This window comes from Dysidea avara, chromosome 11, assembly GCF_963678975.1.
Source record: "Dysidea avara chromosome 11, odDysAvar1.4, whole genome shotgun sequence".
Classification (NCBI taxonomy): Eukaryota; Metazoa; Porifera; class Demospongiae; order Dictyoceratida; family Dysideidae; genus Dysidea; species Dysidea avara.
In genome coordinates, this window is record NC_089282.1 from 16,382,472 (window position 1) to 16,394,511 (window position 12,040).

At 36.6% G+C, this 12,040-nt stretch overlaps 1 protein-coding gene across 1 annotated transcript in view; it reads right to left on the bottom strand.

The window, feature by feature from the left end:
* Positions 1 to 12,040, bottom strand: part of LOC136238972 (long-chain-fatty-acid--CoA ligase ACSBG2-like) — a 55,683-nt gene that overhangs the window by 25,845 nt on the left and 17,798 nt on the right. The window contains exons 9-18 of the mRNA XM_066029694.1: positions 8,851 to 8,910; positions 8,745 to 8,800; positions 7,246 to 7,293; positions 6,863 to 7,190; positions 6,685 to 6,801; positions 6,606 to 6,639; positions 6,116 to 6,255; positions 5,866 to 6,063; positions 2,063 to 2,117; positions 1,926 to 2,015 (exon numbers count right to left, since the gene is read on the bottom strand). Coding sequence (XP_065885766.1) covers positions 1,926 to 2,015; positions 2,063 to 2,117; positions 5,866 to 6,063; positions 6,116 to 6,255; positions 6,606 to 6,639; positions 6,685 to 6,801; positions 6,863 to 7,190; positions 7,246 to 7,293; positions 8,745 to 8,800; positions 8,851 to 8,910 — 1,126 coding nt within the window. The remainder of the gene's footprint in view (positions 1 to 1,925; positions 2,016 to 2,062; positions 2,118 to 5,865; positions 6,064 to 6,115; positions 6,256 to 6,605; positions 6,640 to 6,684; positions 6,802 to 6,862; positions 7,191 to 7,245; positions 7,294 to 8,744; positions 8,801 to 8,850; positions 8,911 to 12,040) is intronic.

The following is a 12,040-nucleotide window of genomic DNA, read 5'->3' on the forward strand; positions in this document are numbered from 1 at the left end:
GTTTGTAGCTGAACTCTCCAGGAAGCATCCAGTTTATCTACAGTGTATTTTGCTGGCCTATGGATATTGCTTCTTTTCCTGTGCTTTTTCTTCAACAACAAAAACAGCATCAAATGAATGAAAACTATTCTTATTGTAATACCATAGAGTCTGGTTGTTAAGCACTCATATATAAAATAAGTGCATATTACCTGTTAAGTGCATACCCGTTTCATTAGCACATGTGGACAAACACGAAACTCCAACATGAGACAAAGCTTTACAAGAGAAGAAATGCTAGAGGTTTGCTAATAGTGTATAGCACGAAATTTCACAAAGTACAAAGCCAAAATACCTGCCATCCTGCCTTTACTATACTTACCAAGCGAAGTGGTCTTCAGTAGTATAATTCACATAAAGAATTCAGTGCACAACAACTGTACTCAAAATATTGGTACAATGGCTGCAATTTACACCACCCCAAGAGAGTGAATCCATAGTAATCACAATGAAGTCTTTTATTAGGTGCAAATCACAACATTTTTCATGAACGGTCATAAAAGCACAAAGAACTAACTGTTTAAACTATGTCAGTAATTTGAACTGCATACAAATTGATTACTGTGTGACTGTACTATTAGAGTATCCCAATCGCGCACTTAGCTGGATTTTGCATTTACTCCAATTCTTCTATGTATACTACTGCAATGACTTTTTATGATGATTATTCCATGGTTTTCAGCTCACTCTGCTAAGCAGTTTGCCTGGTAGGCATGAAAAGTTTTAATCACAAAACTCAATCACGCATTTGTGACACAGGTCGGGTTTTGTGTCATATCTTCATGGTCTTTATCCTGATTCCTTTCAAACCACAAAAAGACACTCCTACGATGGTTACTCCAACTACATAGCAATTTTCAACTCGCTTCTCTTCAAGGGGTTTACGCTGTGTGCATGGCAGAAGTTTATTATTTTATGCAAATAATTGGTCATAACTCTGTGATTGTTCATCAGATTCCCACCAAACTGGATACTGAGATTTGCTTTAATGAGCCCTTAAAGTATGCCAAATTTCAGCCTGATTGGAGTACACATTGTGTTTTATGGTGGATTTTGTAAAGTGTAAGAAAAAATAAATTAAAATGAAGCTTTGGCCGCTCATATCTTCGAAATGGCTGGGGTGATTTTCTTCAAATTGGGTACGTAGACTCCCCTACCTGGTGTACACTTTTGTAGCAAATTTACTTCCAATCGGATATGAGATCATGGAGCTACATATGTGTGAAAATCACATTTTCTTCCTATCAATATACTCACAGTATGGTGCACCAGCTTCTTGGGCCGCACCATACACTACTGTGTGTCTTTATGTGCTATCTACGTAGAAAGCTTTATAAAATCCTACAGTACCGAAGAACAGTACAATAGTCAACAAAACAGCTTTTTTTCATGCATACTCAATACGGAAGGACTGGTGAATTTTATGCTGTAAAATCTTACTCCATTTGTGTTTTGTGCTGTATAGCCCTATGATTCCAACTTAAAAGTTTGTGTACAACGTACTTATAGAGAAGTAGTGAGCTGATATAAAAATAGCTAATACAAAATTAAGTTCTGTAAATAACAATAAGGTATAGCCATATATAACTACAAGGCTGTGACAATTTTAGTTGAAAATTTAGCAAGGAAATCATTGATTCTTAAGCAATTTTAATCCAAGTGATCTGTAAAGAATTAAAAAGGTTGACTACATTTGACTATAAGAGAAATTTAATTAAGCAGTGGACTGAAAATGAGAAATCTTTTAAATATAGTTAACATAAAATTAGATTTTGAGTAGATTGTAAAGAATCTTGAATATGCACATAGGCAACTCCACAGGCTACATGAGTACATTCATTTATTATAATAATTATTGTATGATTATGTCCACTATACTTCCTTACTTCTGAAGCCTGATCCATTGTCATAAAGCTCATCAATTTCTAACATATACTTCTGTGCAACCACTGCTCTTTTTAGCTTCAATGTAGGACCTTTAATTAACATTAAACAATGCTGATATATAAATACATATTCAAACCTAATTCGCCTCCCGGAAGAGTAAAATCAGTAAGCAGCAATTTCCAGTTCTTTATCTTTATGTGCCAATAAATGTCATGATAATTTCAATAGAGCAACAAAAAGCTACTTGTGTGAGCTACAGTTAAGGACACCATGTCATCATATTTTACCAATATTGAGTACAGTATGTACATGTTGACTCAATACTATTCTTTCAAAAATGGAATATAACACATGTTCTTGAAATTTGGCTTATTGTATTACTGCTAGGGCTGAGCGATACTATCATTTTAGCAATATATCATAATATTTTGAAAGTATCGATATCATAATATTTTGTTATTAATTATTGTGATACCATGCCTGTACATTACTGTCATTAAAGATCTATTTGTTATGCTGTACTTGGCTAAGAATCCTTGTAAGTGATAAAGTCCACCCATCTGGTTTTCCCCTGCAGAGAGGTGTGAACTCCATAACATAACCTCAAAGCATGTGTCACAATAACTGTTACTGTGATGTTGCAGTGTTGCTATCACCTATAAGGACTTCCTGCAGGAATGCTGAGCAATACACTATGCAGCAGCTATAATTGACTTCTTTGTAAGTATCGTGAACTATTCAGTATTGTGAATAGTGGCTTTAGTATACTAAAACGGCAGTACTGCCAGCCCTAATTACTGCTTGACCCACTAAAAACATTAATTTCAAAATCGTTTTCATTCAAATGTCTAGGGGCATAGCCAGACTTTTGGTGATGCCAGGGCCTACCTGTAAGCTGAAGACAAAAAGGCAACTACCTGTTGACAATATAGCTACCCTCCACCAACTATATCTACTTATAGCTGCTCTACACTGCTTCTCTGAAATTGTACTGCTCTATTAGAGTATCTCAATCTTGACTGCTCTATTAGAATATCTTGAATTATTGATGCCTAGGGGGACCATCTTGGGCCTGGGTTCTGGTTCTCTGTAAATGCCTGACACTTTATTTTATGACCAATGAAGTTTCTCACCATATATTATCTATGAAAAAACCATAAATGTGTAGTAACAGAGCCAAACAACACATGTTTGCTCTTGAAACCTACCACGTGAGCTGTACAGCTATTTTGTTTGAAAAAAAATCTACCTTTCTTTTTCTTTGTATTCTCAGGATTCAGCCTAATGTGTACTATTTATCTTTAAGCACTTACTATGACCTTTCTCCAACAAGTTTCCAGCAGTTATCTATAACTAATATCCTCACCCCATGTGTATCATATGACTTATCACTACTTTTTATGCCTGGTTTTTGTTCTCCAGTTGTTCTATGTACATTAGGGACCCGCCAATTACACTGGCATAATTATGGACATAAAAGGTGCCTGAAAGCATTGAACATAATGCTAGCACAATAGGAAGAATATTTCAGCCATACTACAATCAAACTACACAGAAAAATGATCAATATGCTCTAATAGAACAGTCAATAACTCTAATAGAACAACCAGGCAGCTGACTGTTCTATTAGAGTATATCAATCTTTTCTGTCACATGCAGTTTTGAAGAGTAACGTGCTTCAGCCACTTATTATGTGCCCATTACTGCAAATTTATTAGACAAACATGGGAAATGAGGCATCCCAATGAGGCATAAAGCTTGAGCATAATTTGAGTATAATAAGTAAAAATTTTGAGTAGTGCAGCATAGCATAATAGGTAAAATTTTGAGCATAATAGGTGGGTCCCTAATGTACATCAATGAAAGCTGCAGCATTTCAGCATGTACAGCTGCAATAACCCAATTTAACATGGCTGTTACTCAGGCTACAGCATTAACTGACAAGTACAAGGAATTTTAAGTTTGATCACAAATCATAGGCATAAAAAGTAGTGAAACAAAGACGGTTGCCAACATACTGGTGGATATACCCATGACTCAATTAGGGATTAAATTTCTAGCAGTGACACGGCATTACAAACAAATGACATTACAAGAAACGTCTCCAGTCACTATACAGAAAATAAGACCTGGACAATTTCTGTTCTGCCGATTGGAGGTTTCTACTTTCTCACAAAAAATAGTGACCAGAAACTAGCCTCACAATATACTTCATTGCACCTTGGCAGTATCACAAAGGTGTAGGCATGACCCACAAAAAAAACTTCACTCAAAAACCAGCCTCAATTTTCCCTGACGACGATGAGGCAGTACTGTTTCTAGGAATGTGCAATATCAGGATTTTGATTTTGATATGATATCAATCGACAATCAGTAAAATATTGCGATATTGATTTGATTTCGATAATTAATTAAAATGTGTAGGTGGATTATGTGTGGGTATCCAATATTTATAAATATGCTTTCAGTACAATAGTTTCACTAAAACCATTACATAACACTACAAACAAGGCTAGGAAACTGGTAGATAAGCTTTTAAAATGGCTAAATTGCACAGAACTGACCTTCATTTCTAGCACAATTGCACAATTGCACAATCACAAACCAAAATCAAGATACTGTAACTATCAAAAATTATTGATTAATTCGATAAATCAACATTTGCAATATCGAATTCAATGCGATATCGATAAATTAATGTGATATCGATATTTTTCAATATATTGCACACCTCTATGACTGACTGACTGACTGACTGACTGCCTGACTGGTGCCTTCAGACAAGCATAACTTAATAACGGCTACGGGCTTGATTTTTTCACTGTTCAACATCGCTTCGGCGTAGAGGTGCCTTTTGGCATACTGCAGTATGTACAATGCATTCTTCATGGACTTACCAGTGTCCTCCTTTGTGTCCCATTCATCTTTGCTGACAGCGAAAAGTGTCGATTTGGCAATAACACATGATGGCTTCCCTTCGTAATGGAAATCGTCCATATTTTTCATAGTGGCTACTTTGATTGCAGAGGTGCTTTTCGAACAGTTCTTGATTCATATCGCTGTGTAATGAGTTGAACATAGCTGACAACAAAGCGTAATGGATACTTCACTTTTCAGACAGTAATTGATATAACTGGGGCACACAGCACCATTTCTTTTGATGCAGTATGTGTGGATTGCAGAGGTACTTTGCGAATAGTTCTTGATTCGTATTGCTGTGTAACGGGTCGAACATTAGCTAACAACGAAGCATAATGGATACTTCATTTTTCAGTTGATAATTGATATAGTTGGGGCACGCAGCACCATTTCTTTCTTTTGATGTAGCATGGATGGGTTCACCAGTCATAATAAATATTATCCACAAAAAAAATAAGTACACAAAAAATTGAAATTTTCAACTAGAGTAGGGACCATAGCACATCGATAAAAGGTATTGAAACAAGCTGGAGTAGTGTACGATATTAAATCACAGTAAAGTATTATATCCCTACTATGCATTTCTATTACGGTATCTTGAGCACAGTAGGGATATACGTAACACTTCTTATTGTTTTACTGTGACTTGATATCGTGCACTACTCCAGCTTGTTTCAGTACTTTTCGTCGATGTGCTATGGTCCCTACTCTACTTAAAGGTTCCAAATTTTTTGTGTACTTGTTGGTTAGGCAGAATCAAGCCAAAAAGTGTCTTCAGAGTCACCCAAAGTGCATCTGATATATTGCTATGGGAGTTTTCTACTCACTGACTAACTAACTGCCTGCCTGCATAATTATATGCCTGTAAAATATAGTAAATGTACAGGTGTAACTTGTATAGTAAATGTAACAAATTCTTATCATTTCACATCAACTCAATGCCTTTATTGTTATTTTCTTTATGTATAATTATAACCAAATGTAATTTGTGTTAAAACTCAATAATTAGGAATTACATACCTCCTGAGTTTTACAAAGGGAAATTCTTGTATTGTAGTAATTGATTCCGTTCTGGATAGCATCATACACAGCCTTGTCCTTTGTCCTTACCACTTCTGAAACTGTAGTGCAGTCAGTGTTTAATGATTTACTAAACATCTCGATCACTTGTGGTTGGAGGTTGTCTGTGGCTCGCCCAGTATGAGGATCCACAACACACTACGTACAGGAACAACACTATTAGCCTCTTACTGGTCAAACATGTCTTCACCTTCAGAGTTAGCAGACATGTCAAGTATTCCCTGTTATCTCCTATCAACATCACATTACTCAGGAAGGGAAGATTACTTTTAATCATTTCCTCTATTTCAATTGGAATCATCTTTGTTCCATTAGGCATTAAAATCAAATCTATGTATTCACAACAAACATAACACATACAGAGTACATACATAACAGTGGCGGATTTAGGGGGGTTTCAAGGTTTCCACGGAAACCCCCTTTGAAAATTGATTGCATAACATTTAAATGTTTTAATTATCGCGGCATGCACCTCGATCGAGATACTCTAATAGAGCAGTCACAGTAGCTATTAAAGCAGTGTGTAGTAAGTTATTTAAGGCGTTGGCTTTTTTTTTTTTGGTCTCACCTTACCAAACCAGACAGCGTATCTCCTGTCCGTGTATATCTCCACCTTCTAAACTGGAAACCCCATTTATAAATTCCTAGATCTGCCACTGCATAACTCACAACTAAATTACCATCAATCCGGCATGTAATGTGTAAGTTTCCGTCCTGTATACAATGATAGTAAATAGTCAACTAGAACAAAATATTTACTTCATCTTTGTAACCAATATCTCCGGTGTGCAACCACCCTTCACCATCAATTGCTTCCTTTGTCTTATCTTCCATACCAAGGTAGCCCATGAAAATATTCCTGCCACGGCAAACCACCTGCCCACAAAGATAAACTTGTTTATGAAACTGCATCATTGTAACGCTTTGTATAATTCACCTCTCCAATTTCATTCTTGGATTTGCTCAAGGACAATAGTTTTGACCCACTATACTCAGTCTTGTTTGTTATGTTTGTCTGCACACCATTGATGCTGCAGCCACAATGCCCATATTTCTCACTGCTGCTCAAATTTGTAGTATGGGGCCCAGTAGTTTCACTCAGACCATATACCTCCAAGATAGTTATGTTCTGGTCCCGAAAATACTTCAAAGTATTTAGATTCATTGAATCAGCTCCAACAAACAAGTATTTGCACTTATCAAAACCAAAACTTTTTTTAATCTGCTCAAAGGTAATGCTAACTGTGGCTCCTTCAACTGTTTGACTGGATTGAGAACAACACAGACCTCAGTTATTGTTAAGAAAACAAATTACTTTACCTTTTGACCAATTTCTCTTTCAATTTCTCTTTCAATTTCTCCCACTCACTATAATTGTAGTATGAACATTATAAAACGTTATAATTGTAAGTACAAATAGACTAGCACTAACAATGGCAGCCAAGTAATGCAATGGTCACATTCCTGCTATTTGTTGGTGTCATTTTGGCTATGTCTTGGTAACCAACTTTGTTTAAAATTAATGTTTTCTTTATTCTCATTACACAGACTACCTGCCATAAATTATACTGTAGCAACACTGTGAAACTTTTGAAGATTTACATACATAGTATGACATCCCAGCAATATAAATCCATGCAAAAACAGCCAAACAGTATAAAAAGATGTGGCCTTCAAAAATCCTGGATGAAAAAAGCTGAGGTGGTGGCCATGAAATGGCTGCAATAATGTTAATGATAATAATTTTATTAGGCCATTATTAAAATTTATTATCATCCACATCATTGCAGCCATTTCATGGCTGCCACCTTTGATTTCACAACTTTTTCATCCAGGCTTTTTGAAGGCCACACTTTTTTATACAGTTTGTCTGTTTTTGCATGGATTTCACTTCTAAATATATACCCAAAGCCAACCATAAACTGGCTTTGAAGTTTGTTTTTGCACAAATCATTGTTCTTCTTATCTACAGATGCAATGAAAATGAGTTAGGCTATCTTGGTCAAGTTTGGTATGTGGGGTACTGAAGGTGGAGGGCATTTGCAGTATTAAAATGATTCCAATTGAGAAGGGAGCATGGAGATATGCATGCGCAAAAAATCACGTTTTGTTTCTTCTTTTAAAATACACACTGGTGTGGTGCACCGGCTTTCTTGAAGGCATGACACACTACCGTGTGTTTTGATATTGGGCCAATGTGCACACTTCCATACATGAAACAGAAGCTTCAATGTTGACTATTTTGGTATTACTAATATCACAAGTGAATACAAATAGAGTATACTCACTATCATACAGTACAATAGTACTGTATAGTAGGGACCACAAAGGAGTAGGCATGGCCCACAAAATAATATCACCATAAAACAGCATCAATTTCCCCTGACGACGATGAAATATTGGTTAGGTAAAACTAAGCCTAAGCCGAAACGCTTTCAACAAGTTGCTACAAAATTTAAAAAATAATTCATTTAATGGAATTTTCTACTGACTGCCTGACTGACTGATGCCTTCAGACAAGCATAACTCGATAACAGCTAAGGCTACGAGCTTGATTTTTTCACTGTTCAATGTCGTTTCGGCCCAACTACTGTACTACTCCAGCTTGTTTCAATACTTTTTATCAATGTTGTATGGTCCCTACATACTCTAGTTGAAAATTCCAAATTTTTCTGTGTACTTGTTGCATTTTAAAGGCCACATGTTCCTTTGGCTTATTTAAATTATACACCAAGGTTATTTTCCAAAATTTAAAAGACACTGCAGAGTATCAAGAAGTACGTACTTTGTTACAATTGTAAAGAATACAGTATACTTACCGTGGAGTTGCAAAGAAGTATGTGGGTTCAACTTCTTGCATGGTAGCTAAAATACCCTGAACATAATTATCAACAAGTTTCTACCATATCAATACATCACACTAACCTTTGAGGAAGGAAAAAATACAGTTCCACCATTCACAATGGGTAAAAACATATCTAAAAACTACAAAAAAGGAAAGATTTTAATAATGACTTCAAACTTCAAAGGAGTCACTGCAAGGGCATCAGAGTAGTTGCAACCAGTGAGGCTAGAGCTTCACTTTTTTGCTGAAATTTAAAAAAACATTTTAAACCGTAGATATTATATATTACACACCTGGGATTGTGTACCAACTTCGTTAACACCTATCAACATGACAATCCACATTGTACTTCAATATATGGTATTCCATCAGTAATCTTTTATTTATTTATTAATGTTTTACAGCACAAGTGCTTATGGTCTGTAGGACACCTGGTCCTACAGCCTGCTCAAAGACTTTAGCTACATAAGGTGTGTTTGAAAGTTGGAGAAAGGAGAAAAAATCCATGACTGAACCTAGGTGGTCTCGAACCTGCAGCCTTCCGATTTGCGCTCAAATGCTTACAGGAGTCTACCAGGTGGTCAGGATGTTTTCTACTTGTTATTTTCATGTAATTATACCCATAGGAATACTATAGAGTAACTCATTATCTCTAATCACAAACATCTCCTGTAAAACTGGCCACCTCCTGGTGATTTTAGTAATGTGAAAGATTTAACCTCTTCAATGTTTAGTATACAGTACAAGGATACACTAGAACACCAATTAATAGACTGAATTACCAGGAAAACACTTGAAATACAGCATAAGCATTGTGAAAGTGATTTTACAAGCCTCAAACTCACCACCATATTTCATCAAGTAACGACTCAGAAAACCAGGCTACAATTGTCACGCCTATCTTAAACCGTCTGTCTGTGTCCACTCAACCAACGGCATCATAGCAAGTAACATATTTAGCCATTTAACAAGGTCTGAAATCTCCAAACACCCTCCAAGCAACACAAAGCGGATACCACTGTTGTACCACTCAGCTCATGCCAATTTACTGGCTTTGATACTTAGCTGATTAGGATCTGTCCCCTAGCCATTGGAACTGTAGAGGATAGCACATATGATGCTGTAAAACCCCAGTACTATGCCGCCTAGTACAACACTGGGTACAACACTTTCGTGGTAGACTACAAAGGAAAAGTGTTAATGAGTACAATGCGGATTGTTCCTTTGAAAACTGGTGGTACACAATCCTGGGTGTGTAGTATATAATATCTATTTTTAAACTTGATGAGGCCAAAACTAAAAGTGGTTAGCATGGAATACTTGGCATTTATTTAATTGTAACTATGGACAGAAACACCATTTATCTAACCTATCTTCCTCTCAGAACAGCTTCATGTCAACTTCATCCGTACTAAGCGTCTCTAAAAATAATTACCAGTATCAAGACACACGGTAGTGTGTCGTGCGGCCCAAGAAGCCGGCGCGCAACCCCGTGAGTATATTGACAGGAAGAAAGAAAATGCAATTTTCGCACCTCCGTAGCTCTGTGCTGCCTTGATGAAACAAGACAAATTTTGCTATGTAGATTTCCTCCACCTTCAGCACTCCACATTCCAAATTTGAGCGAAATCGCTTCAGGCATTCCTGAGATATGCGACTTCAAAAATTGGCTTAGTTTCTTCGTTTTTTTTTTCTTCTTATTTTTCTTCCTCTTTTCGCACACTTACAAAAACTGCTATAAAACGCAAACGCGTTATCCAATTGCCTTGAAATTTGGCACACAGAAGGGGGGTATAAAGGCGCATCTCGGTACCAACTTTGGCTGGAATACCATAAACAGGCAAAGAGTTATGAGCGATTATGCACGAAAAGTAACACCAATATGTTGTCACGCCTACAGGGTAAACCGCGTATGGGAAGAAGCTGAAAATCGGTGGGTGAATAGGTTAACTATTGAACCTCAAACCTTTTGTGGTTTGAAAGAAATCGAGCTAAAAACCAGGAAGATACAGAGAAAAAATCAACAGTGTGTAACAATTATGCAATCGACATTAGCTAATTTTTAATTTTTTAATTTTATTATTATTATTATTATTATTATGCTTGCCACGCCTACCAGATAAACCACTTGGGGTAATGCTTTGAAAATCGCTGTACAGATGGAGTTATCATCTTAGAAAGGCTCTTCAATGGTGTAGAAAAATCAGACTTGCCACGGAGTTATAACACGAAATCCAACTTGGTGTAGCAAGTGCGAGATCGAGATACTCTAATAGAGCAGTCATCCTAATAGAGCAGTCACCCTGAACAGAATTCAAGAGATCAGTTAGAAATAAGTAACCTGTATAGAGATCAGCTACAAACAAATCACCCTGTAGAGAGTTCAGCTACAAACAATTCACCCTGTTCAGACATCATTTAGAAGAAGTTTTCTTGTAGAGAGTTCAGTTACAAACAAATCACCCTGTTGAAAGATCAGCTAGAAGATGTCACCTTGTAGATAGTTCAGTTACAAAGAAACCACCATGTAGAGAATTCAGCTACAAACTAGTGACCCTGTAGATACATCAGCTAGAAGAAGTTACCTTGTAGAGAGTTCAGCTACAAAGAAACCATTCTGTAAAGAGCTCAGCTGCAAACAAATCACCTATACAGAATTCAGCTAAAAACAAATCACCCTGTAGAGAGATCAGCTAGAAGAAGTTACCTTGTAGATAGTTCAGCTACAAACAAATCATCCTGTAGAGAGATCAGCTAGAAGAAGTTACCTTGTAGATAGTTCAGCTACAAACAATTCACCCTGTAAAGAGATCAGCTGGAAGAAGTTACCTTGTAAAGAGTTCAGCTACAAAGAAACCATCATGTAGAGAATTCAGCTGCAAACAAATCATGTATAGAGAGTTCAGCTACAAATAAATCTCCCTGTAGAGAGATCAGCTAGAAGAAGTTTCCTTGTAGAGAGTTCTGCTACAAACAAATCACCCTGTAGAAAGATCAGCTAGAAGAAATCACCTTGTAGAGAGTTCAGCTTCAAAGAAACCATCATGTAGATAGTTCAGGTACAAACAAATCACCCTGTAGAAAGATCAGCTATAGAAGAAATCACCTTGTAGAGAGTTCAGCTACAAAGAATCTATCATGTAGAGAGTTCAACTACAAACAAATCACCCTGTAGAAAGATCAGCTATAGAAGAAATCACCTTGTAGAGAGTTCAGCTACAAAGAAACCATCATGTAGAGAGTTCAGCTACAAACAAATCGGCCTGTAGA